The following is a 27,920-nucleotide window of genomic DNA, read 5'->3' on the forward strand; positions in this document are numbered from 1 at the left end:
GATGGTGAAATACACCAGGTTTATATAATGTTATATATGAATGAACCTGTGTCCATCTCAAGTGCTAGCAATGAGATTTATGTGGTACCACAGCACTGCATTAATTAAATAGATTGTTGCATCATTTTCAAGTCTATCTTCAGGTAATAGAAAAAAATATTAAGTGGTTATCCTTCTAAAAATAAAAGAATCATCCTGCATCAGCACTAATCTGGTGCAGGAAGCCTGGATTTGAATATCCTCCAACTGTTGTGGTAGATCTAATTATGCCAATTGTGCCTAAATAACTTCATCTTTCTGGCTACAGTTATAAATGTATTGTTTTGTACCCCTGTATGGTGATAAGTCACAATTCCTGTCGCAAATCTCCTAGGAAGTTTGGCCAGATCTGATAGTTAAATGGTTGCTGGATAACGAGGCAGGGTGTGGGGAGCAGTGCCAGCTGTCGTCGTGTCTGTGCAGGGTGCGGCACATGGCCAATGGGACAAGGGATCCTGTCCAGCTGCTGCTCGCCCCTTGCTGAGCCAATGCCACTGGCCCCGACAGGGGAGAGGTTGTCTTATGGCTTTAATGACTGGAACTACCTGCGAGCTGGGGCCCTGGCTTAGGCTTGACATGCAATGTGTGTTTACTTTGAGACTACGACTTTGCTGCATGGGACACACACGATACAGGACAGCGATCATGAAATTTCAGATACTTAATTATGTGATCATGGCTCGAACAGCACGTGTCCTTCTTATTTATTTTAAACTTTGGATATATAATGTTCAAATAGGCAGAGAAAATTCCTGCACATCCTGGTCCTTATTCTCTTTTTTTAGCAAAATAAAATATAGAATGGAAATATATTTAAAATATATTTTCCTCTGTCTGCCTGTTGGAAATGGAGTTAAGATGGAACATTCAATATGGATATAGTATTCTAGCAAAGTTAGGTTTTTATCTTAATCAAATTGAGATACTTACAATGATCATTACTGTAAAGGAATAGCTCAATCTGTAGAACACAGAAAAATAAAATAGAATAAAAGGAGACTTCAGGTAATATATGAAGTCCTTACATTTTCATTTGGAAAAACTACTTGGATCTTCTTGCTAGGTCCTTTCATTTCACATCAAGAGAGGCAATGAGAAAAGTGAGGTTTAGTGTGTGTTATGGTAAAAATGGAAGTGTTATCATTTCCTAGTCTAATTTTAAGAGTTGAAGTACTTTAAGTTATGTCCAAAATTTTATCTTTCTTCCTTATTAACCCATGTATCTGTTAATTCTGAAAATTCCTTTTGTAATCTAAATTTAGTATTAGGCCAACATTAGCATTTGGGTTGGTATTTTTAAGCCTTAATAATACAGTGGTGCTTTGACCTAGAAGCCTATTTTGATTTGATAGTTGTCACGACTTTTTCAACATCTGTCTGCAGTTTGGTTTACATGCAAGGATTTACTTAGAGTTGAAATGTTATTATTATCCATAAATGATATAATGACCTGGAAGAAATGTTTGAAACCTTTGTACAAGGATTGGTGGAAAGTTTGTGGTGATTGTAGGAAGTCCTTGGGCAGGTCTCTTCCCAGTACAGAACCTGCAGTACGGAGTTGGCTTGTGGCTCTCATTGAGCTCTTGAGAAACGATGTGTTTGGAAAGACTGAGTTCCTGTTTGCAAATGACAGTGTGTTGGCAAAGGGTTTTCATCCTCTGAGGAGTCAGTGGGGGTGTTCCTAGTTAATTATTCGAAAGTAACTCCTTTGGGCTGTACTTTTGTTTTCCAGGTGCCATAAACAGCAGATTTCAGGAAGAAATGAATTTAGATACAGCACGGTAGGAGGTTTTAAAAGGCAGCAGCTTCTGCAAAGGATTGTCAAGAGCAATCTGCAAGGAGATTGGTTTTGGCATATAGATTTTGCTCTGAAACAGCACAGGAAAGGAAGAGCTGCTTGCCAGCTCTCACTACCATATGCTTTGTTGTAGTGTAATGTACAGAGAACACGGAGGCAGCAGCTGCGCTGGAGGGAGGTGGCCACTTGTCAGATAGCGGAACCTTGCTGAAATGTCTGTTTATTTTCTTTTCACTAGGTTTTTTCCCCCTCGCTTACGTATTTGCATTCGAAAGATGTTCACCAAAAGAAATCTATTTTTAGGCCACAGTAAGAAGAGGAGAGAGTGATCTACTTTCTGTTGAAATAAAATAATCCTTGAAGGACTCATAATATTTAGTTTTATATACTGTGGAATGTGGGTAGCTTTTATTTTCACAATATCCATTCACATCAGGGGATAATGAAATCATCTGTATAAATTAACTGGGATTGTACATCTTTGATGGAAAGAAATCTGTGTTTTTCATTGGTATCCCGTGTGTGTTTGCTGGAGGCTTGAACACGTTTGCATTTAAGTCAGTGTTGAGATTCACTGACATCTGTGGCAGAGAGAACCAAAGCATAAAGGAGGATAATTTTTATATTCAAAATGGAAGGAGCTTGATACGATGTGCATGGAGAATTCAGTCACTCCTAGCATCACTACCCAGGCAGTACACTTGATTACTCTGTTGCTTTGAGAAGCCTGAAGACTTTAGCATGTTTCAGGAATTGTGTGCCTCAGTGTCGTGAAAATGAACCTTATTTATTTAAACCAAACTGTGTTTTAAAGAGTATTTTTTGACTCCTGACTGAGCTTTACATATCTACTGAATGTAACAATCCTTCCAGACACATATAACTACAAGCTCTTGGGTTTTAAATTAGGGATTCTTAAGTGAATTTGAGAATCCAGAGGGAAGTTACATCACAGCATAATGGGATTAGAGCGGGGCAAGTTGTTATAGCATATAATAGCAAAAATATATCATAATAGCTTTTTTGCTGAGTGCCAGTGTTTTACACTGACCCTGTAGTAAAGCTAAAATATCACAGCGGCATAAATTTGGCCTGTGTAACTCAGTATAAACGATGGTTTGTATAGAAGAAATTACATTTCTTTTTGGAAGGATAAATCTCTTTGAGGCAGAGATGTTTAGATTATTATGTATTGCTTACCATAGATGCATCTTTCTGAAACAGAAATTATGTTACTTGTCTATCACCAGGTATATATTTTCCTGGTGATACAAAGATTATATGGAAAAATTGTATTGATTTGCTTGCTTTAGTTCTAAACCAGACTGTTATTATCTATCTGACTTCCATTTTTCAAACCAGCTGTAGCAGGTGATTATGTGGAATACTTACTAATGCTTACTGAAAGGTCCCCTTTTCTCTTTTTGTGGTTGTACTTGTTGCAAGAAGTCAAATCTAAGTCAGATTACTGATCTGCAACTTCAATTGTTCCCAGCACTACCTCTCATCCTCCTGAGGGGTGATGTAGGGAATTCCATCTACTTAGGAATCCCGTTTCCAAAACAGCTGGATTTTAAAGTCTATAGTGCAATTAAATATGGATTCTGAATATAGGCCTGCAGTTTTCATTCTGCAAAATATGAGACAAAAGTTTGTCATGTTGATAATGATGGCTTACGGCCTTGTCTGGAGTCGAGTCAAAACCGGTTTTCAAAACAAATTAAGGACTTTCCCTTCTTTTGATTACCATCATCTGCTCTAGCTTAAGCAACACTTTGTTCTAATTCTACTAAGTACAAGAAAATTGAAGTTATCAGCAGTCAGTAGCTTGCAGATGGGTTGCTTCAAGTGAATCTGAACACTTGACAACACAGAAACTTTTTGTTTGGGGTGTATTACACCTAAAAAGGTTTGTAAATAAAATGATTGTGCATTTGTTTTCATTTTGAATGGGAAGGTAAAGCCTTCCTGGTCCCTAGATGGACTGAGAGCTGTTAGGAGTTGGAAAATGTTTAGCCTACTCTGCATTTTCTAACACATACAGCATTTATTGCCTGAAGCGGCAGGCTGAGGTGTGGTGATTCTAGAAGCAGATGCTTTTAGATGTAGAATTATTCTTCAGTCTATTGTTAGAAATACCTTTTTAACTGATATTCGCTGTTGATGATTAGATGTGGGGGGTTTTTTTACATAAAAAATGCCTAGTAGAAGAAAGAGGACGGATCTTTCTTTAACTTTTATAACTTTAACTTTTATAACTATGAAAGTAAAAAAGGCAATAATTCTGAACAAGTGAGAAAAGGAAATATTCTGTCAAATGAGACGTTGTTGGTTTTGAGCCTAAAGAAAGCCCCTCCATTTTTAATTATGCACTGCCAAAGCATCCCAAGCCATTCAACTGCCAATGCTAATTTCACAGGAAGGGAGTGTAGGCAACCCAAAGCAGTGGTTTGTCTGGAGGGATTTCCTTACGGTGGGAATTGCTGCTTCCAGTCTGTTAGAGCTCGGGGTTTTTTGCTAGCTTTTAAAATTCAGCAGACACATGGCTGCAGGGTTAAGAGTTTCAGATCTTAAACTGTACACTGGAGCTTTATTTTAGATGGTTCACAAGGTGCTACACACTGCTTATCATTAGACAAATTTATACCTAGTTTTGTCTTCCCTTCAGCCACCAGAAAAAGAGGGTGGTCTACCTCGCCAGGTCGGCAATAAGACAGAGTGCGGCCTCTTGGGGTTTGTCCTGGACTTGAAGCAGGATTATGAGCCTGTTCGGAACCTCATCCCTGAGGAGAAACTCTACAAAGTTTACACATTCAACTCTGTGAGGAAGTCTATGAGTACAGTCATCAAAATGCCAGATGGGAGCTTCCGAATGTACAGCAAAGGAGCTTCTGAAATTGTCCTGAAGAAGTAAGTTCAGCGGATTAATTGCTGTGTTTCTCCAAGATGCAAACTTTCTGTCCCTAGTAAGACAGAGGTGGGAATTTTGGTATTTGGAATTTACTGCTTACAGTAGAAGTAGGACCCACTTGAGTAGTACAGATTGGTGGTGTTCTTTGCTAAATCTATTTTTAAGAGCTCACTCTAGCAGAACTGTTTGGGTTATTTGTCTTGTAACTGGCTAGCCAAAGAATTGAGTCGGCATTGGTAATGTACAAATGGATTCCTAATGTTCAACCTATTGGGAAAATAAGGATTTTTCTATTTCATTGTGAGCTATCAGCTCATTAATTACATGGGCATTTGAGGAAATAATGAATGAAGGGCTCTTGGCATCTCTGTAATAATTTTAGTAGTGAATCATCTTTTAATATTTAAAACTTGACGTCAAAAATGAAAATGCTGAATGAAACAAGCTGATACAAGGAAATACTTTTCAGCAGTTGTGCAAATACACAATCATTTTTTTTTTTTCCATAAATAAAAAAGATGTTCCAGGATCCTTAATGCAGCTGGTGAACCTCGTATCTTCAGACCACGTGACCGAGATGAAATGGTGAAGAAAGTGATTGAACCCATGGCCTGTGATGGACTGAGAACGATCTGCGTTGCTTTCCGAGACTTTAACAGCAGCCCAGAGCCTGACTGGGACAATGAAAATGACATATTATCTGACCTGACTTGCATTTGTGTTGTTGGCATTGAAGACCCAGTACGGCCAGAGGTATATCAAATTTTTATGTTATAAACTATTTCTCAGAGAACTAACCATAATTTGAGCTACAGATTTCTCACAGCTTTTGCCTTTTTTTCCCTTTTTTAATTAGCTCTGTCAAAGATGGAAGTAAGCTTTAGAAATAGACTGTACTTTTAAAAAGTTAAATAATTAGCTTGATAAAAATCAATTATTAATTGACTGGTATTTAAATAAAGCAAAATAGGGCTTTTTGAGCTACAGGATTGAGATGACTTAAGCTTCTGTTGAGAAGCAGTATACAGGAAGACTGATCAGAGATTTTATTATGGGCCCAGATATTAAAGAGTTTTCCTTTAAGTAATGCAGTGAGGTACAACTCAGAAAGTAGAGAAATGACTTGCAGTGATTAGAATTGCCATGATTATAGCTGCAGTGTGCTTGCTTCCCACAGAAATCACGCATGGGCTTGGAGTTTTTTGTTTTACTGTAGCAGCTGCACTTCACTGATTGTCCTAAGATCATACCTGGTGGCTACTCCAGAAACCTGCTTCTAATGTTGTATTTTGATGAGGGAAATCTTTGTCAAGAAAAGGCTGCAGATTTCATGGATGCTATACCTAAATGGCTTGTAAAAATATGACTAAAATTTGAACTCAACTAAACAGAGAAAACCAGTTTTCAGGTGTGCACATTTGTACATTATATTACTGCAGGAATACAGAAGGTGGATTAAGAAGTATAAATTTTGTTTCTGACTGGTGTTCATGGTGCTTGATAATTAATTTTGGTAGTGGAGAATTAATTCTGCATTGTAGTTTAGGAACAGTGACAGAAGGCAAGTTCCAGAGTTGGAAGTGCCGGCTGTAAAATGCAGGCATTTTAGCTGTCATTGGTGCTTTTCTGGCTGACTCAGCTGTGCACGCGTGGCCAATGCTGCTGTGTCGGCACAGCTGCAGCCGCGGGGGGATGTGAGAGCTCCTGCCCCAGCACCTCCTCACGTGGAGACAGCAACGAGGGCTCTCCTGTTCTGCTCCAAGACATCTACTCGTTGATCCTGCTGTTACTGCAGTAGGTGATTAATGTCCATGGTTTGCTTTGGAGTAAGGTCATTGAAAGAGAACTCGGATTTCTTTTACATGAAAAGAGTGGGTCCTGATGCTGCAAAAAGTAAGTAGTTTAGTGCCAATCCTTGTCTTTTATTTTTCTGTCTCATTTTACATTTTTGATGGATCTTTTTTGAATCACGTTGAATTATTTATTTGATCCACATGTTGGACATGTTAGGAAATTATTTTCTTTACTAACATATCAAAACTATAAATTAATCTGCTTTATTTCCCTGGGTGCTTTATAATGTAGGCTTTTACATGCTTCTGAATGCTGCGACTTTGGAAACTAGCATGATATAATTACAAATATAGGTACAACCACATAATTATGTTTGCATGATAGTGGCCTTCCTTGGGTTTTTTTCAGTATCAAGTACATTATAATAAAAAGTAAATCTTGGTTAGGTAAAAACTGTAGGATAAACTCCGTATTTCTGCAGTAATAAGATAAACAGGATTCAGTCTATCAGTTGTCAGATGGTCCTGTGCTGCTAATCCATCTGTTACCACACCTGACATTGTGTCTTTAAAAACATTTAAAAGCACTCTTACGATGTCCTGTCCACAACAAACTTGTAATGCTCAAGTTCACACATACATATATATATAAACTCAGAAAATTTTTAACTGGCCATGGCCACTGGAACCATGAATCCATCCTCCTTCCACCCTCCCTTATGAAGTTGATTCATGATAGGCATTGGTAGGAAATAGCCGTAAGACAGGTTATGTGTGGTAAAACAGACTGGGGGAGTGCGCAACAGGAGGATTTGCAGGAATCATTGAAAACAGCTGCAAAATGTCCTCTCATGTGATTATTACTGAGTGTTCTTTTTAAGAGAACTGCTCCTATCTTGTAGAGAATAATTTCTTATGAGCTTGAGGAAAAAATATAGAATTACTAAATATGAAGAGATTAAGTCTGGCTTCTGTTTAAAGGATCAAAGAAGATGATGGCAGGAAAACATTTCCTTTCTAGTTAATTATTTGAATGTACTGAATTTTTGTAGCTTAATACCAGAATATGCAGTAACACTTCTTATTGTGAGACGCGCAATAAAGTGTTTATTGTTTCAGAATTGTACCAAATGTTGGACACATCTACAATTGCTAGGGGGGACTTTGGGTTTTGGCTTTTTTTTCCTCTTTGTCCCTTTTGACTATTTTAAGGTGGTAATTTAAAACAACGTTTTAATTATTATTACTTCACGTGTTGGTAAAAAGCAGTAGCAATACCTTAGGAAAAAGAAGTGAACCAAAATCCCCAAGCTGGAAAGAAACTATACGTTTCAGAAAATCTTTCTAGGTATGAAATACCTGACTGAGTGGGAATATCATCATGGACAGGTATTACTGTGGTGAAATCACCGCTGCAGATGGAATTAGTGAGATGTTAGGCTGTTATAAGGGAACTTCCTGTTTTGCCAGAATCAAGCCCACTTATTAAAGAGAATGACCACTGGGGTCTATGAATTTTCAAAATGCTTTCTGTAGGGGAAAAATGAACGTAAAAAATTAGAAATATTGCTACAACTGCTGTTTTACCAATGTTCTCGGTATCCATGGGTATCAGAATGTATTCTGACAGAGATGGTAATGAGGTGATTCCAGTGAAACTCCAGTGTTGCCATCCCAGCAGCCTGTAGTACCCTTGGAATTACATGCTCATTTTTCCTGGGGAAGGCTCAGTTTTTTCCTTTCCCCAAGCTGAATTTTGGCATTAACAAATGCAAAATGGCAGCCTCCTCGTTTCCCCAGCGCCCCTGTGGCATGTTGGTTGTGCACATTCTTGGAGTGTTTGAAGTGGGAATCCTGGTGGTGCCTGAGTGTCACACCAGCCTGGGTTCAGAGGGAAGGGTGCCTTACCCATTCTGATGGCATTGCTGGGCGCCTTCTTGCACTGAATTTCCTCCCGTATGTTGAAGGGAATGATCTGGATGAATTGTTCAACAACGGCTGGCAGGGAGATCAACCACCGAAACTGGGACTTCTGCACAGCTCCTGGGTGAATACAGACACCAACTTACTTATTATGGGAGCTGGTTCTATCAAGCACCAAACTACCTGCTTGATATATTTCATTTCTTTGTTTTTGTGGGGGTTATTTTTTTCTCTCATAAATCTACGAGAAGAGAACAAACAGAATGATGTCTTGCTCTCGTAGATTCCTCTGTTGATTTTGACAGTCTTTCTGGGTTGATTTTAATGAGTCTGCACTGGGTTATACTGATTTGCCAGTGTACGCCTACAATCTGTTATTTCTGGGAGATGAACATAGATCACTTCCAAATGTCATCTATTTATTTGTCACCTGATTCTGGTAGATATTCCTGCTTTGGGTATTTTATTTATGCAAGCATAGTTTAGAAGGTTTTCTTTGCAGAGAGAAAATAAACCAGAATATTTTAAAAAGCTTACTTAAGCTCTGCAAACCTGATGGAAAATATCTGCTTCCACTGCCTACTCAGTCTGCCAACACACTTTCTTCCTTACAGCAATAAAAAAAATATGAACAATATTTTAACTGTAATTACTGTACACAGTATTAAATCAGATGCTACCCACCAGCTGTCCAAAAAATTAAAGGCGAGGAAAATAGAATAATTTCTCTAGTTATGTCTAAGTTTGAGATGTATTTGAAACTAGGTTGTCCTCCTGTGACCTTGTTTAATAGGCCTGGCACTTCATGTGAATAGACCATTTTTTCTGTTTGCACTGTAATTTATTTTCCTCCTTCATGGCTCACACTGTGATGGTTTTACAGAACATGGCTGTGATGGTTTTACAGAACGTCATTGAAATACGTCACATCCTGTGCACAAGGGTCACCACAGTTGAAGTGGATACTAAGGGCATTGCAAACTGGTAAATTAAAGGTAGTCAGGGTTATTAATGTGGAAACTGGGTAAATCAGGAGTCATTTGCTTAAGTAATAGATTTAATCTGATTGTATGTTCCCCACAGAACTCTATTTCACAACGTTTAAAGGTGTCAGGGGCAAATGACGTTTCCAGGATACCACTTGTGGGAAAGAGTATTCTCAGTTAGCAGAGATACGGGAGCGGGAAGATAAACCTCCATCCCTTAGATTTTCTCTTGGCTCTGTAAGATGTACTGAGAGTTGTTCTGCAAAGAGCACTTGGTGTGGCTGTAGTCTGAGGGCAGAGTGAGTGTTCTTCACAGTTATGGGAGAGGGGCTGGGCTCTTCCTCACCTGGGTGTTAGCTTGGTCAGGCGTTTTGGTAAACAGACGCTTCATGACAGCCTTTAATAAAGATGCAGAAACATGGTGGGAAATTGTACTCCCTGATTACAGTAATCACTGTCTACTGTATGGTTTCAGGGTGAATAATTTCAGTCCAATGTGCTGTCGGAGACAGATTGCCTTTCTGGCACCATGGGATCCTGAGGCACTCAGCAAGTTTGCCACGCTGGATCGGAGCAGGGGCTGCCAAGTGAGAGGCAGTGCCCTGCCCTCAGCAGTGACACTTCCTTGTAGCTATAGAGAAATTAAAATATCTAGAAATGCACAGAATTAACAGTGTGATATTGTAGGTGGTGGCTCATTTGCTTAATATTTTCTGTATTAATGGATGAAATGAATCCATTCCTCTTGGCACTGAGTTCTACCATATGCTTACCTGTGATAGAGGTCGTGATCTGCAAGGTGCACTGAACTTGCAGTAGGGTGCAGCGAGGCTTTGCTATTGTAGCCAGTAATATCCATTTCCATACCCTTTCTTAAATTAAATAGGTCGGTTTTGTCAGGTTTTGAAAAAACTTTATGATTATTTTAAGATTTTTTCCATAATCATACCATTTGCTTTTGGTTTCCCTTGGAAATCAACATGTCTGCATACACAGTTGCTGATACAACTCACTACAGATGGTCCCATTGCTTTATCCGTGTCATCTGAATAAGCTCAGCTGATAACATAGCAGCAATTTGCAACCAGCAGGCAAGTGTATGTATTTGAGGAATTCTTTTCAAATATGGCACTGACTTCATATACCCAAGTAACTGTATTAAAAGAGCTTTAATTATGAGGAATCAATTTCCTAGCACTTGCATATTTCAATTACATATGAACTTTTTCTTTTCAAATGGGCTGTATATGACGCCAGGTCAGTACATAGCTTCTACCTTCACCACGTGGGGCCTGTTACACACTGCATTCTATCTCACTGGTATGTGTACTCTGCAGGAAAAGTCAGTCCTGTGCAGAAAGGGGCATAACTAAAATAATTATTTTATATAATTTTATATTTTTATAGATCTATAAATTATTCATTAAATTTTAAACTAGTGTATGTAGGAATCCCACCTGTTGATGTGCAGGAATTACTGTAACAGCACTAGTGCTAAATTAGAATAACTTTTTAAATAATCCTATTGATTGGAAAGTTTAGATCAGAAGTGACATAATTTTCTGTACAAGTTACAGGTATTCTCAGTTTGTATTTTCATGTATGTTAGGTGCAACATGCTGTAACTCGATACTTAAGGTCAAAAAAGCTGCAGAGCCCTCCTTTTTATTAAAGTCAGGAGAAGCGTTAGACAACTGATCTAAAAAATAGTTTGTGTGCCTCTTGTTACGAGATTTGTCATGCCTGTGGCATAACCTCAATTCCATGGAAGCCAAGTAGCTGTAATCCATGCCATAACCTGTATGATTTCTCTTTTTACTGCCTCAATTTCTTAGCATCAAAATATCCTGATTGGAAGCACCTCACTTAAGTTTTATTTCTTACCTAGGAAGTTTTTCTGTTGTATTGCTGTCACAGGTCCCAGAAGCCATAAGAAAGTGCCAGCGAGCTGGAATTACAGTCCGCATGGTCACTGGAGACAACATCAATACAGCACGTGCCATTGCCATAAAATGTGGAATCATTCATCCAGGAGAAGACTTTCTCTGCCTGGAAGGGAAAGAATTTAACAGGAGGATCCGAAACGAGAAGGGAGAGGTAATTCGTATCTTAAATCCCTATATATTATGAATACATTATTAAAGAAAATTGCAGTCTGTACTTCACATGGTGTAGAGCCACTGTCAGTTCAGTGCTAGCCTGCTCCAGTAGGTTGTACAACTATGGCAGTAGTCTACAGGAAATCAAAACTAAGCACATTAACAGCACGTTTGTTAGCGAAGAGGTGAATTAATTCAACAGCAATCTGTGTGTCTGATTCTCATAAAAATGCAGTCTATACTGAGAATCAGCTCCCCTCATTTATTAGTTTCAGACCACTTTATCTCAGACACTGCTATACCCACTCACTCTAATGAATTGCATAAATTAATCTATTCTTTGGGGAGATTTTTAACCTCCTAGTGTACAAGATGTGAAGCTAACACACAGACTATAGAAGTCAGCTTTTAAAAAGAAAGCTCTGTGCTTTGTCTTTGAGTCCATCATTAATGAACAGATGCAGTCTTATTCCTTGCATGGATTGATGGGATCCTGGGAACATTAGTATGCACATCAGATTTGTTTGTCTTGCTGTTGGTATAGAGAGAAAATTCTGCTGCTATTGTTGCAGCAAAATGAAACGAAGAATTTCAATTAAAACACAAAATAGAACAACCTCACACTTCTATTTGTGAATGTGTTTGATCAGCTTTGGGAATCTCCACCATCCTGTATCTGGAGCTGTGATTCTTAGTGGAATTACCTGTAGAAATGCTAAGATAAGATTCATTGGATACTGTGGTGAAATACAGGTGTTTATGCCAACAGCTGGGCTTTGGCAGCAGCAACCTGGCTTTTTTGACCTTGCTTTCATTTGCAGCATTGGTGGCTATGATAATTTTCCTGTACTTTGGGTGAAAAGTGGCAGATCTGAGTAGTGAAGTGAATTGTCTGACACACAGGCACAAATGTATTTTGCATTTTGATGATCACAAGCTAACGGTTTTACTCTTCGGGGTTTTCCTGTGTTTCCCACCTCCAGATTGAGCAAGAGCGGATTGACAAAATCTGGCCAAAGCTTCGAGTGCTTGCTCGCTCATCTCCCACGGACAAGCACACTTTGGTTAAAGGTGCGTGCAGACTGCGTGCCTCTGCGTGTGAATTAATGCCCCAGCTACTGAAGTATGCTTGGCATGTTATCTGTGCAGTAAAAAGTTTACCTTTACAAGTATATCAGAGTTGATACCTTTAATTGCACATCTATAAATAATGCAAGGAAGTTTTCCTGGTAATCAAGTCTCCTGTGTTTGTGTTGTACCTGAGCCTTCAAATGGTAGGAAACTGGTTGGCAGGAGTAACAGAAATACAAGTAAGATGTCTGGCAAGTAGACATAAGCAATCTTGTATTTCCCTTGTGACTTCTAACAAGACTAGAATGACGCTCCAGCTGGGAACAGAAAATGTGTGTTTATGGGTCAGAAAGAAAATATTTATGAGAAATAACTTGTTCTTCATACAAACAAGAGGGGACATAGATTTTGTAGTATTTGTCCAAACGTCTTTATGAAGAAAACAAGAAAAAGGTCATTTGGAATAAATCAGGTTACTCAAGTGCATCCGCTCTCCCAGAATCATATTTAAACAGTATTCCAAGATAAAAAAACTTTGTGTTACAATAGCAGTTGCTGGAGATCATTTAACCAGGAACCGCCCTCTTTAGCATGACATGTATGGAGAGAGGTATTTTAAGCAAATTCTGTTTTCCTGTAAGCTCACTAATTGTATGACTTGCATTGGCTTCCTTTAGATTTCTCACTGTATTTTTAGGTTTTGTCCCGTAAAACCTGCACTCACAGCCCACAAGGCCAACCCCATCTTGGGCTGCATCCAAAGCAGCGTGGCCAGCAGATTAAGGGAGGGGATTCTGTCCCACTGCTCTGCTCTGGTGAGACCTCATCTGGAGCCCTGCGTCCAGTGCTGGAGTCCTCAGCACAAGAAGGACATGGAGCTGTTGAAGCAAATCCAGAGGAGGCCACGGAGATGATCCTAAGGCTGGAGCACCTCCCACATGAGGACAGGCTGGGAGATTTGGGGTTGTTAAGCCTTGAGAAGAGAAGGCTGCAGGGAGACCATAGAGCAGTTTCCAGTACAGAAAGGGGCTTGTAAGACAGAGATAAAGTTATTAGCAGGGCCTGTAACCCCAGGACAAGGGGTAATGGTTTTAAATTAAAAGAGAGGAGATTTAGATTAGATTGAATGAAGAAATGTTTTTCTATGAGGGTGGTGGGGCACTGGCACAGGTTGTCCAAAGAAATGGAAGAGGTCCCCCCCCTGGAAACATTCCATGTCAGGTTGGTCAGGGATCTGAGCAACCTGGTCAAGTTGAAGATGTCCCTGATCATTCATATCCTTCAAGGGTCCTCTCCAACCCAAGCTATCCTATTTTGTTTCCACATTCTCTTACCATATTGTGTACGGATAGAATACTCCTGTAAAAGAGGGATTTGTTTGCAGTTTTCTTTTTAAAGCCTTTTTTATATCTGTAACTGACATTTCTTGTTAACTTGAAATCATATTCTGTTCACTTTGAAGCTTACAGTTTAAAGACAGCTAATGAAATGAGAAAATTTCTGATCAGGAATAACATAATTTCTGGCCATGATAAGAGCGGGACCAGTGTAGGTGGAAGCCCCATCGGCAGATGGCTGTGACTGCTGTCTTTGTGATGAAGAAAGAGCTGGATGGTTTTGCTAAGGCCCTAGAAAACCTGGAGAGACCCTTAGCAATTTTTGGAGGAGCTAAAGCTCAGGATAAGATTCAGATGATCAGTTACATGTTTTCAGCTGGGTGACTGCTTAAATTATAATATATACTTCAGTAGGAAATTGTTTCTGGCTCTGTCCTTTTGGTATGGCAAGGTTTTATTGGTGTGACTTCATAGAAGACTGATTACAAAGCTTTTTGAACAGCATTTAGTTTTAACGCCTAAATGACTGTAGCGCAGAAGTTCCATTGTGAATTTGAGGATTGGATCAGGTATGTGGAGTGTGTGCAGTGTCTGTGAAGAGGTCTGGAAGCATGGGTCATTCAGAAGAGCTAAGATATTGTGTCAGCCTGGCATGGGGCGCGGGGTGGGGCAGCTGGAGGCATGGCTGTTACCCTCTCTGGCCTCTGCTAGTCCAGTGGTCTCTGAAGTGAGGTGCACACACAGCAGGGACGATCCGCTTAGAATATTATTTACCATTATTAAATAGAAAAATCTTTTTAAATACTGTTTTTTTCCATCTCTGTCTCATCCTTTTTTAATGTATGTTTTCCAAGGTACATAATATATTAGTACAGGTGTATAGTTTATAAATAACAGACATATTTTGGGGGTGTGTGCTTGAAACAGTTCTACTGAAAGGTGTTCACGATTCAAAAGGTTTGGACAACATAATTATTAGCTCCCTAGGTTAGTATCAAACCAGCATCAAGTTAGCTGAGGTCCCATCGCTGCCCTAGCACATGCAGAATCCTGTCTGACAGCCCTTGGAGGACACACCTTGTACAGCCCAACAGCGTGTTTGCTTCGGAGACACACAACACTGTGTTCCATTAAGTGGGTTTAGCAGTCCCTTGGGGGAGTACTCATTGGAATCATTTGGGATTTTCCCTTGAAAGGAAAGTGAAACCTTTGCCAGGGAAAATGAAATCAATGAAGAACTGGAGAAAAATAAGCACTGAATGCTGTTTTGTAGCGTATGCAGTTCAACGATCCAGAGATGTTTACCAAATGCCGTATGCAGCTAATACAGCTGATGGTTTAAAGAGATAACAAGGCCAAGCGACAGAGCAGTTGAGTGTCTAATGAAGTTCAAGAACAAATCTGTGGAAAATCATCATGGAACTTTTTGCTGGTAATACTCCAAGGGCCATTAAAAGTTACGGGAAACTTTTAAATGTTCACAAGTTTGAGCCCTTTTGTTAGAATGTTATGTTTTTCTCAGACACTTGAGGAATAGAGGATTTTCTTTTCTTTGATGTATTTTATCTGCTCTGGGGTAAAGGCACATACCACAAAAAAAGTAAACTTTTTATATTTAATTTTTAATGACATACAGCTGCTGGAGGGAATATTGTTTCTCCTTAACCCAGCACAATCCCACCCAGCAAAAGGATAATTTTTATTTTTCTTTTTGTTTTTACTACTGCTATGGGACGAGAGAAAGGCATGGCTCAGCATTTCAGGCAGGGCAGGCAGTTTCTCTGAAATACTTACGGCTTTTAAGTGGAGGTAAATTGAAAAAAAAAAAAGTGTCAGAATGGTTTATCATCACAAACTCTTTCAGCGAAACAAAAATGTCAAGGTATCTCAATCCAATAGAAATACAATTTCTTCCAATTTTTATGACATCCATTGGTGTTATTTCATATTCTTCTACCCTATTTCAAATGCATATGATTTTTACTGATCTGTCCTTATAAAACTATTGCTGAAATCCTTCAGTGTTGTCATATTGTATTTTAAAATGCAATGGGAAGCAACTGTTCGGTACCAATGCGAAATATCAGTTTATCTGCTTTCCAATATGTTTAAATTAGGCTGGAATTATTTATCTGTGATATTAAAAATAACTATTCTGTTCTCATGTAAGGATGATTTATTAACAAGCAGAAAGGGAACATTAAAGAAGAAAATATTTTTCCCTTATTTACTAAAATATTTCCAATATTATTGCATAGGATGAATTATATTCATGACCTCATTAATGTGGACATGCCATGAGACTAGGTAGAATAATAATAATAATATAGAGAAGTGTACTAGCAACTTGCAAGTAGTTTTGATTTACATTTCAGAGAAAAAATTGATATTTATTTTTATTCAAATTCCTACAAAGAAATATTCAGAAAGTTGACCTGATCCACTCTGTAAAAAAGTCAGCTTCAACTAACTCTTCTCCTAAGAGAAGAACATAAAAATAGTTTAAAGGAAGCAGGAGGGACACTGCATTTGAATCCAGAGGATTTTTTGGTCTCTGGTCTGTGTAAGCGTCACTTTGTGGGAGGCACTGGTGCGTGCATAACACAGACACCTGTGCATTTCAGCCATGTTTGCCTCTGCCGTTCTAACATCACGCACTTTGTGGAGCTCCGTTCACTTACTGGTGCTGTCTGTGCTGTTACAGAGAATGCTTTGGCATTAACCTTTGAAACTCTGTTTCTGCACAGATTTAAGGATATAACTGAAGTGAATTTAAATTTTCTCTTTCAGGCAGATTTTATAAATTTTTCTTAAATTAACAGGGGTCTTCAGAAAGTTTCAAATTATTAAAAACTAACCTGAACAGAACGCACCTATGAAAATATATCACTGCATCTGTCTGTGTTTAGCTTGTCAGAGAAATATAACTGTGTAAGCGTATGGGATGGTCAGCTTCACTGTATCAGTGACACCTGAGCTGGTGCGCATCTTTTAAATGCTCTGCTGTAGCTGAGTTTTTCCTGTCCGCCTGGTTTGAGTTTGTCAGTGGAAACAGAAAGAAATATCTAAACCCAGAGGTTTTTTCTCCCAGAACCAGAAGTTTCTTACTGGTGCGACTCTAGAGGTGACAAAGCAAGTAAGAATTGTTTAAATAAAGCAGCATTTGTTCTGCAGTAAAGGGAGAACTGAAAGCTGTACATGATGTTTTTGATCTGAGCCATGGGTACAGACAGCTCCTTGTAAAAGAAATGGAAGGCACATTGTTGGTTAATATTCTTTATGTTACTATCCTGAGTGGATTTGATTTAATGCTTGCTTAATGTTACAGGGAGGAGGGTGGAAGTGTATTTCACTAACAGCTGTATAAGCAGTGCTGGTACCTTCCATAGCAAGGTCATACACAGCGCCCCTCAACAGCCACGCGCAGTCATTTTACATATGATCTCTTCCCCCCAGCTGCCCGCTCTGACAGACTCGTGCCTTATGAAGGCTGCCTGACTCCCCTCCAGATTCCAGCGGAGGCTGCCAGTGGAACATGCGGGGCTGCTATGCTCTGGGTGTATTCCTGTGGCTGTTGAGTAACATTTTTTGACAGAGGGCAGTTGTGGCCAGACAGCTTCAGATGAGGGAAGAGACCAATGAAAGAGCAGAGGTTGTCCTGGGAGGAAGCTTGGCTGAGGTTTGGGCATTCCTGTGCTATATCTTGCAGACCTGCTTTTATTAAAATACCATTTGTAAGCATCTGACTGGAGTAAAACAGTTTATTCCAAAGAAATCTCCTGGCTGTTAGAGATGACTAATTAATACCCGAGCTGGTGCTTAGCTGTTGTGAATGTTAAGGGAATGGGCATTCTCTTTGTTGGCAGGCTGTCAGGCTGTCTTCTCTGAACAGCACCGAAGTCCCAACAGCAGTGGCCATGGTGTCGAAGGTGTGAGGCTGAGGTGCTGCTGAGAACCGAGACCAGCTTAACACCCTTCCATGACTGCTGCTGATGCTGTTCTGTACTCTGGAGGGTGCTGGGCTTAGCCTGGCTGCACAGTTTGCTTTTAGGGATACAAATGTCTACTAAACCTTGTGAATGACTACTAAACCTTGTTAATCACTTGTCTGCATCCCGCCGCTGGATGATGTGGGGCAGTTGGTAGCTCAGTCATCGACAAGAGAGCACTGCTTACAGATCTGTTGGAGTCTCTGTAGCTTGTTGTGGATTTGTGCTCCCTTTGGGAGTCCAGTTGTGAGAGGACATTCTCTGCCTCTTTGGAGCAGTTAACACCAGGATGTGTCAGAGATTTTGAGTTTTTTTTCTTGAAGCTTAAACTATTAATTTCACATCAAAATATTGGTTAATAGCAAGAAGGAAAGAACAAGATAAATGCTTTTAACAGCACAGGCAGCTGACGTTCCTGTTTATTTAGCAATACCAAAGGTAAATCACCCCAACAAATGGAAAGCTCTAATTATAAGATGTTATCAGAATAACGTGCTGTTTGTCTGAGTTCATCCTGCCAATGGAAAGTGAATAGGTTTCTTTCTGATTTTCATAAGACTGAAAAATGCAGGGCGCTAACTGCTTCCACACTGCATTGCAATCTTCTGGGGGCCTGATAAGCCTGCACCTTGCCAAGAGGCAGCTATTGCTCTGTAATCTGCAATTTCCTATTTCTGGTTAGTTATCTGATATGGGGGTTAGTTTTTTCCAGAGTAGAATGAAAGGTTTGCACACTAGGTAAGTTTTGATAATTGTTTTTAGAGATTATGACTTTGTGCATAATGTGTTAGCGAAAGGAAGTTTTGTCATTTTTCTTCTCTGAGTTATTAATACGGAGAGGTGCCCTTGCATCCTACATAACACATACAGTTTTCTAGACTCATACTCGAATGGACTCTGACACGGAAATAAAAACATGAGTGGTGAATGATCCCCATCCTATTAAAAAGCAGGGCTACTTCTGTAACCTGAGAAAAATCCTTTACTCTTTTCCTTACTTTCCCTATCTGCAAAAGTGAAAAATTCTCCCCTGCAAGCTAGTTGTGTGAAGCTTGATTCACCAAGTAAAAAGTGCTTTCTTTTCTCAGATGATCTCAAAATGAAAGTAGAAATTATTTTGCCTATTTATTAAAATGCTTGGCTCCCAAATTTAAATAATTATTTTTTATGTTCTTAATCATTGTTTGGCAGAATTGAATGTATCTGTTAATGTTAATTTGGGTCCAGCTAAATAAAATTCATCAATGCCATTTGTTATCTTTAGGTTAAACTCATTGCCAGAAGGCATCTCAGTAAAGCAGATACTACAGTTCAGTCCTAGTTTAGGAGGGCTTTAAGCATGAACTTAAGTCTTTGGCAAATTGAGCTGGGCTAAGTGAGTTGACTGTGACAGGTAGTTTAAATAGTAGAAATCCTCCAGAAAAACATAATGAGCCGATCCCTTTCCCTTTGACATCTATGCAAGTTTTATTGGTGTTTTGGTCATGCAGGATCAGAACCTTCCATGTAAAAACTCTCATAGTGATGTGCAGTAGCGATGTAGTAGTGATGATGCTGTGTTCATCATTATTTTCCTTAAAAATCAGGTCTATGTGATCTCTGTAAGACTTGTGTGGTGCTTTGCAGTCTATATTACACAGACTCTGCTATGTTGTAGAGGGCAGTTTTATGTTGCTGATCATTTTCTGTGTACACATGCATGCACAGACATGTCCATGTTTTGCAGGAATCATCGACAGCACACAGGTAGAGCAGAGGCAGGTCGTGGCTGTGACCGGAGATGGAACCAACGATGGACCAGCACTTAAGAAAGCTGATGTTGGCTTTGCAATGGTACCATCTTGAGCATATTTATGAATGCTTGTGTCATTATAATGTGATGTAAGAGGTTTTTCATTTGTTAAGTGCTGAGTAAGTTGCTTAGTTCTTACTTGTTAGTGAAGCAATATGTTGGAGGGGGTGAGTTATATTGCTTCAGGTTGTTTTATTTTACAATGTTAGATTTGCTGGTGCTGGCTGCTTTGATAGTTTTTCAGAGTTTTGTCTAAAGTAATTATTAGCTACTGCAGAATCCTGTGCCAGTACAGAAAAGTGAACTCTGTCCTTCAAAGCAGTGGAGTACTATTTTGCTTTGTTAAAATCCAACACTAAATGTAAAGGGATCTTCCCAGTGTACTCTGACTTCGAAGACACAAACTTGCTAGACTTTATATAAAGATGCAGAGTTCTAATTTTTGTTCATATATATTAATAAGATATAATCAATGATAAAATTAACTGAGAAATTCAGTAGACATAAAGCATATAATTTAAAATACTCAAAACTATCATCACATGAACTCCACTGAACTCTAACAATTTGCTTTTCTGCATCCTTATTCGCTTTCAAAACCAGGCCAAGTTAGCTAACCTCCTAGCCCATCTAAAATGCAGAATATGCTCAGCAGTCACCGTTGCTATGCTGGGGAGTCTCCATCTAGCTATGCACTTTGAATGGGTATGCAGAGATTTGTATCCTAACTGTCTCTGTACTTTCCAGTAGGTAATTTCATCCACAATTAATTTTTCCAGGGTATTGCTGGAACAGATGTTGCAAAGGAAGCCTCTGATATTATCCTAACAGATGACAATTTCAGTAGTATTGTGAAGGCTGTGATGTGGGGACGGAATGTCTATGACAGCATCTCTAAGTTCCTGCAGTTCCAGCTCACTGTTAACATTGTGGCTGTGATCGTGGCGTTCACTGGAGCATGCATTACCCAGGTAAGGTTAACTTCAGGGGTTGCCTGGACTATGGGGCCAAACCCTACCAAGGTACCTTTTGTTTTAAGTAGTAATGGTTTACATCTAATTCTTCTGCTGTACAACAGAAAGTATGCTTTCTGATATTCTTCTGAACATTAAGAGTGTATTTAGGATCAAGCTGCTAAATGTTGAATGACTATTGATATAAAGAAATGCACTAATCCATCTTCTCCTGGAAGTAAATTGCTTTCAGGAGCTGTTGGCTTTTGTGCTGCCCATATGCAGCTCCCTGGTTTTGATTACATATTATTGTCATGGCTGAGCTGAGCTTGTGATTTCAGGACAGAAAATGTTAGTGCTTGGGAGAAGGAAGAGCTTATGTGACTTTGCCTTTTCCTCCTCGAATATTTCACTATGAAATCAGTACTACTTGATGGATTATGGAATGGGACTATTGTTTTCAAGAGAGCAGTACTGACACACAGAAGTAATCCCAGCAGGGGATCTTTTTGACTGATAGAATTATTTTGTTGCTTTCAGGCAGTTCCTCTTAATTTCGGATGCAAATGAGAAGCTCATGAAATGACACATACAGTTGGATCTCATTTGTATCCCTCTACATTAATACCTCACTGCAATCCTGGTGTACATGCAACAAGTGTAGGTCTTTTACAAAAAGTGCAAACCACATTTTTTACCCTTCAAATTACTGCTTTTTGTTAAATAAAATTAAGGTTCTTTTTTCCTAGAAAGAAAACAGGGAGTTTGGAACTAGATCATTTTTAAAGTCCCTTCCAGCTCAAACTATTCTATGTTTCTATGAAAACAGGATGTGTTTAGTACAGAATGAGAGGTTTGTCCTTCATTAGAAAACAGCAAAGCATTCAGTTTTTTGTGTTGTCACTCTCTAAAATAATATAGAATTCAGATGCTGCAGAGAGCTGCAGTTACGAAATGCTTCCTTTGATTGAGACACGCTATAGGAAGTTGATGCTTCCCTGCTGTGTGCATCATACAGACGCACATACCCATTTCAGGAGGTAAATTTCACCTCATGCACACCTGAGCAAAGCAATGAATAAGGCATTAGCTCTGCTCCAGGGTAAACTTACATTGTAGTCATGGAATTGATCCTTGAAACTAGAAACCTAGGTACCTTTACAAAACTGTGAGCTCAGCTGAGGCCTAGGAGAAGCTTGACATTTAGAGGCCATTTTCATGCTGTAGAGTAGCAGTCTACCGGTTCCCAGTTCCTGCTCGCACTGTGCCCCCACCAGGTGGATAGAACCATCCTCATTTCACTCTTCCGAGCTATGTGGGCAGAACTAGTGCTGGGGCTGGGACTCTGAGAATTCGGAAATGGCTGGGTTTGAAACAAGTGCCAGTGATCTTGACAAATGAAATAACTATTTTATTCTGTACAAAGGAAGCACTGAAACTGCAATTCATACGTTTCCCAAGAAGTAAAAATTTGGGGCTGCTAAGTGCTCGATCCCTGCTGCACTGCCCCTAGGTCCTGACGGTGCCCAGTGTCACGACTTAGCCTGTACTGCAGGACAGAACTACTGATGTTGAATAACTTTTCCCTTGGGAAGTATTTCCAAGCATATTGAGAAACTGTTTAGCTGTAAAGTGATCATTGCAAGTAACAGAATGCATGTGAATAAGGACTGAAACTCCAGAAAGTCAGTCCTCCTGGATTTCTGTCAGTGGTACAAAACCCTTTAGAAAAAAAGTGGTAACAGCGACATCGCAAGAGTGCCACCATGGGCACTGAGGCCAGGGCTTCCTTGGAAGACCCAGGCATTTGATGGCTGCCTAATAGCATTTATTTAAGATTTTTTTTTTTTTTTGGCTAATGTCCAGTTTTTTTTCAATTGCTCTGTGAAAGCATGAAGAGAAATAAATTCTATTTTTTAAACTAAGGAACTGCCGGGTTATTCTTGAAGAGGGTAAACATTACTGAATCAGTGCATTGACTTTTATATCTAGTCTAAGCACGTGTGTAGTGCATAATCAGTGCAGGCTTATTCCCCTTTTTAATTCTGGAGCTTTCTTCATCCTTTGAATCATTCCATTGGCTTCCAGAAGGATTTGAATCAGACTTAAGGCATTTATATTGCCCCAATAGTCTGTAAGACCATCACTGAGCCTACCAAGTCTGTTGTCCCTTCTTTACAGTTTTTAAGTGCATACCTCCTAGAATTCCTGTGTTTCTGACCAAATAGATTCTGTTATTTAATTTGGCAGTACCAATGCAAATCCAGAGAAGAGGTCTGAAAGGAGCTAAAATTGAAATAGTAGCAAAAAGGCATCAGTTATTTCCATTGTAGTTCTGTTTGCACTCAGTAGCCTGGTTGCTGATACTCTCAAGTAGCTCTCACTTCTGTCTCATTCAAGAAGGGTCTTGCCTTACGAGTAAACATCATTATGCTACGCTTTGACTAAAAGACTCTAGCCAATGAAAGGGCATTCTGTTCGTTTGGCTCATGAGCTTTACTGAAAATCACACTTGAGAACATACTGTACTCTCTGGGTGCGATATAAAAAAGCTCTAGCACAGAATGCATGAATATACCAAAAAGCCTCACATACAGCAGGCGGGTGCACACACAGAGATCCAAGTCTGCAAAACTGTACACAGGTCTTTTAGGCTAGGAACATTTAACAAACAAATGAAGCTAAAATCTTTAGCTTCCAAAAGGCAACACAGCTTCCTCTGACCTTCAGAATTAATTTCTCTGTCTAGAAAGCTGCCTGGAGGAGAGAGACCTGGGGGTGTTGGTTGACAGCGACTGAACATGAGCCAGCAGGGGCCCAGGTGGCCAAGAAGGCCGATGGCATCTTGGCTTGGATCAGAAACGGCGTGACCAGCAGGTCCAGGGAGGTTATTCTCCCTCTGTACTTGGTACTGGTGAGACCGCTCCTTGAATCCTGTGTTCAGTTCTGGGCCCCTCCCCACAGGAAGGATGTTGAGGCTCTGGAGCGAGTCCAGAGAAGAGCAACGAAGCTGGTGAGGGGGCTGGAGAGCAGGTCTTACGAGGAGCGGCTGAGAGAGCTGGGGGTGTTTAGCCTGGAGAAGAGGAGGCTGAGGGGAGACCTCATTGTTCTCTACAACTACCTGAAAGGAGGTCGTGGAGAGGAGGGTGCTGGCCTCTTCTCCCAAGTGACAGGGGACAGGACAAGAGGGAATGGCCTCAAGCTCCGCCAGGGGAGGTTTAGGCTGGACATCAGGAAAAAATTCTTCACAGAAAGGCTCATTGGGCATTGGAACAGGCTGCCCAGGGAGGTGGTTAAGTCACCTTCCCTGGAGGTGTTTAAGGGACAGGTGGACAAGGTGCTAAGGGGCATGGTTTAGTGGTTGATAGGAATGGTTGGACTCGATGATCCTGTGGGTCTCTTCCAACCTGGTTATTCTGTGATTCTGTAATATAAAGAAGGTCCCCATTGAACTGAATGTTACTTTGCTTTTAAGTTGTCAGTTTGGCTTTCTTTGGCACGTGGAATATAATTTTAGTCTGCGATCAATATTCAGATTAATGAATAATTAAGCAGGCTATCCTTTTGGTGACATTTCATCAAATCTAGAGTGAGAAAGAGTCTATGTAGGTAATAACATTTCTTTCACGCTTCTTAGTATTGTCTCTTGAAATAACTGTTCTGCCGTTCAGAACTGGCATACTGGCATGCTTTCAGGATGAAGCTTGCATAACCCTGTTAATTTTAAATAAATATTATTTTATTATTTATCTACCCAATACCTGCTCCAGTGAGATGCTGCTGTTGGAGAAGTATCTACCATATCTGCTATTTCTATTTTGTCCTGGTTTGCTGTTCAGTAGACGTTTAACTCCATGTACAAAGTGTATGTGATCCCACATGCTACTCCAATGTTATATAAGAATTATAAAGGAGTAGCAGTGGGCTGTTAAAGAAGTTATTATGCAGTCTAGACAGGACTGATTCGAAGGGTCATTTGCTGTTCTGTCCTGGATCTCGGCATGAAGTCATTTTAAGGTGAGAGAAATCTTATTCTAAGCAGCACAGGAATTAGATACCTGTCAGCAAGCTTAGCACAGCTGCTGCCAAAAGTGAGTGGCCTCTCACAGGGAGCTGACTTACATCATCTCTCTTTCAGTTTACAGATCAATGTGTAAACCAAGAGTTCTGAATTGTCAACTAATAATAAACTTTATAATAATGTAAAGCACTCGGAGATCTCAGTAATACAAGAAAACCAAGCTTAAAGTAATCTCTCATTAAAAGCTGAATCAGGATTAAGTAACCTCATCTCTGTAGGTGCTCATCATTGTGTGTCCAGCATGTGCACAGCACCTGCAATGGGAGCACAGCGGTTACCATTGCTCGGCTGGTGTCAGTGCAGTCTGTGTGGCACAGCGCAGCTGAACTGGATTTGTTTGCCTCATCTTTCAGTTAATCCAACTCATTTCCCTCTTGCTTCCTTCACTCTGTGCTACCCAGTGCATGCTTCTACATTGATCAGTCTGTGGTGATCCTGACCAGTTTGCTATAATTGCCCTTTTTGTTTAGCAGCCATTATCTTAGATTGAACCAGTAATTTCATTCCCCAGCTGATTTAGGAGACAGAGACTCTTGATTCTGACTTTGTTCTCTGAATAACATTTTTTCAGAGCTCTAGACTGGCTCAGTGAGGGTTCGTCTTCAGAGCTCTGCCTACAATTACTGTGTATTTAGTACTTCCAATGAGTCATTGCTCCACATCTGTAGGTACCTTACAGAGTTCTATACATGCCTCACAAAGCCAGGAGGTTCATCCTGTTTCCTGTCCCCAACATATGCACGGTACCAGAAAATACTAGGTCATTATGTTTGGGGCTGTTAAAAATAATCTGTATGTGTACAAAATAAAGATTTTAAAATGCAGTTCAGTTAAATGGAAACAGGTTTTCACTGTGCTGTAAAGCTAGCAGGTTTATCTCGATGCCAGATTTTTGTCTGTCTCCAACTGTTGAGGCAATGTAACTATTCAAAAAGACTACATTAAAGAAAGAAGACAAAGACTGTGTTTTAACATTTTACATTCAGATTATTGTTCTTGTACTTTGAGAAAACTTAATGTTTTAGCAGACATTAGGAACTGAACACAGTGACTCTAAAGGATGTTATGTTTGGAAAATTAAATGCTAATTAAAAAGCACTGTAGCAACGAGCTGCTGCATGAATCACTTATTGTTTTTACAGATCTTGCTCAAAAAATGAGGATGTTCTATACTTACATGTATAAGGCAGTAATTTACACAGTTAAAATGTTTTACTGCAGAACCGTATTTGGCAAATCCTAAAATAATAGCATTGGCAAATTTGAAAAAGCTGCAAGATAAAACGCAAGGATGTACTGTTCAGCTTTGCTTTGGGAAGGCTTAGAGGCATGGAAGTGGAATTGAGGATGCCACCTCCATACAATTAGCAGACAGGGTGATAGGGCAACAGAAGCGAGGGCTGATCTTTTTGTAATTTACGTATATAAAGTTTCCCTAGGAGAAACGCTCGTTTTTATGAATCCATGCATATGTTCTGTGAGAAGTGGGACTAAAGAGGTAAGAGTGAAAATACCTTTTTATTCCCTTACAGTTTGTCATCTATATCAAAAGTAACAACCTCTAAAATTTGTCAGGCTCTGCATGTTGCAAAAGATTTGCAGTTTATTTCCAGCCTTTGGTGATCTGTACTTTTAAGTGTTTCCAAGATGAAGTGCAATATCATCTCATTTAAGGGACATTTTCCTTTTACCTCTAGGCCAATGCTAACCTATTCCAAGATCAAGTGGAAAGGAGTTTGACAAATAAGTGTGATTTTGGGTGGTTTTCAGTTTCAGCAGCTTTCATCCCCCCAGATTCAGAAAGTGAATTCAGAATTATTAGCTAGTCGATGAGTGACTAAAATGCAGTGAAAAGAAGACTGAATTTGCACCCCACTCGTATAAGCGACTGAAATCTGTAACAGAAGCCTGAGCTTCTTCTCTGGTCTGTATTTTTCTCAGTTTCCATCAACTAATCAGAAATCAGATAGACTTGCAGTGGGAATTTCATTCCTCTGCCTGCCTAGACTAATGTGTTTAATGTTTTGGCTTCAGCTTAGATGAGCTTTCGCACTTGACTGAGCAGAGTAGCACTGCCAATAATGGATAATTATTAGGGGCACCACAGCCACCCAAGGTGATTGGCAGTGTGAAATGGTGAGAACATGTTGCTGCCAAAGCTGACGACTGCCAGTTACAGTTGTGTGATTTAGAGACTGAAAGCATCTCACTTCATTTTGCAAAGAAGATGTCAGACTCTGATAGGCACCTAAATACATGACTGTTTATTAAGTGTAACAGGCAAATTCAGTTTTATTGACAGGGAAGTCAGCCCATGAAGTGGAAATTCAGATATTGTAACATCTCAAAGTAGGGAATGTTTCTCAAGGAAACTTATTAACTTGACAGGTAAAATACTACAAGGAAAATGCTTCAGTAGAAAACATGTTATCTTTATATATACTGTGTCCAGGTTTAGGGTCTCTGAGAAACAAACTGCTTTCAGTGCAAGTACTCTCCTTGCCCAGTTAATGCAACCCACAACCAGGAGGTCAATAATCTATTAATGTTAATCTTCCTCCCTTCCCCGATGTAGCCACCTGTGAAAGAGTAGGTTGCTTTTCTCCATCCCTTTGAATAAGGCAAAAATGAATGCTTCTTTATAAATAAAATGTATCAAAATAAGTGTAAATATAGGGGTGTTAAAAGTGTGTTTTCAAGAGGAAATAGGTTTTTATCTCAAGGGAGAGTTGGAATATAAATTGGGTACACAAGAGAGCAAACCACTTAGCCCTGTCCTCTATATGTCCTTGGGATACTGAAGGAGTATTGGCCCTCACTATTTCATAGTATTTCATAAAAAATGAATGTTTAACCCTTTGAGGGAAGGCGCAGGGCTGCCTGGGTTTTACTCAGTGAAAAGGTATAGGAGTTCTTAGATATAAGAAGAGAACCTACTTTTATTTTTTCTCAGTACAGCTCCTTGAAGCAATTGCATCTATCTGGCATTACAGATAAATTACAAATAAAAACTTTAGAACGGTTGTCTAGAGCTCTCCTGAGAGCTGTGTTAGTTTGCTTTGTTTATTTACTTCTGGGGGGTTTTTAAACACCATCTGAAGTCCTCTGTAACATGACTATAGACTTTCTTGAACTGAGTGACGGAAGA

General features: G+C 39.6%; 1 protein-coding gene across 9 annotated transcripts in view; it reads left to right on the forward strand.

The window, feature by feature from the left end:
- Positions 1–27,920, forward strand: part of ATP2B2 (ATPase plasma membrane Ca2+ transporting 2) — a 211,913-nt gene that overhangs the window by 157,139 nt on the left and 26,854 nt on the right. For all 9 annotated transcript variants that reach the window (XM_069865493.1, XM_069865496.1, XM_069865500.1 and 6 more), the window contains 6 exons: positions 4,506–4,747; positions 5,267–5,501; positions 11,368–11,547; positions 12,533–12,620; positions 19,673–19,779; positions 20,518–20,709. In XM_069865493.1, coding sequence (XP_069721594.1) covers positions 4,506–4,747; positions 5,267–5,501; positions 11,368–11,547; positions 12,533–12,620; positions 19,673–19,779; positions 20,518–20,709 — 1,044 coding nt within the window. The remainder of the gene's footprint in view (positions 1–4,505; positions 4,748–5,266; positions 5,502–11,367; positions 11,548–12,532; positions 12,621–19,672; positions 19,780–20,517; positions 20,710–27,920) is intronic.

The sequence above is a fragment of the Phaenicophaeus curvirostris genome, chromosome 11, assembly GCF_032191515.1.
Source record: "Phaenicophaeus curvirostris isolate KB17595 chromosome 11, BPBGC_Pcur_1.0, whole genome shotgun sequence".
Taxonomy (NCBI): domain Eukaryota; kingdom Metazoa; phylum Chordata; class Aves; order Cuculiformes; family Cuculidae; genus Phaenicophaeus; species Phaenicophaeus curvirostris.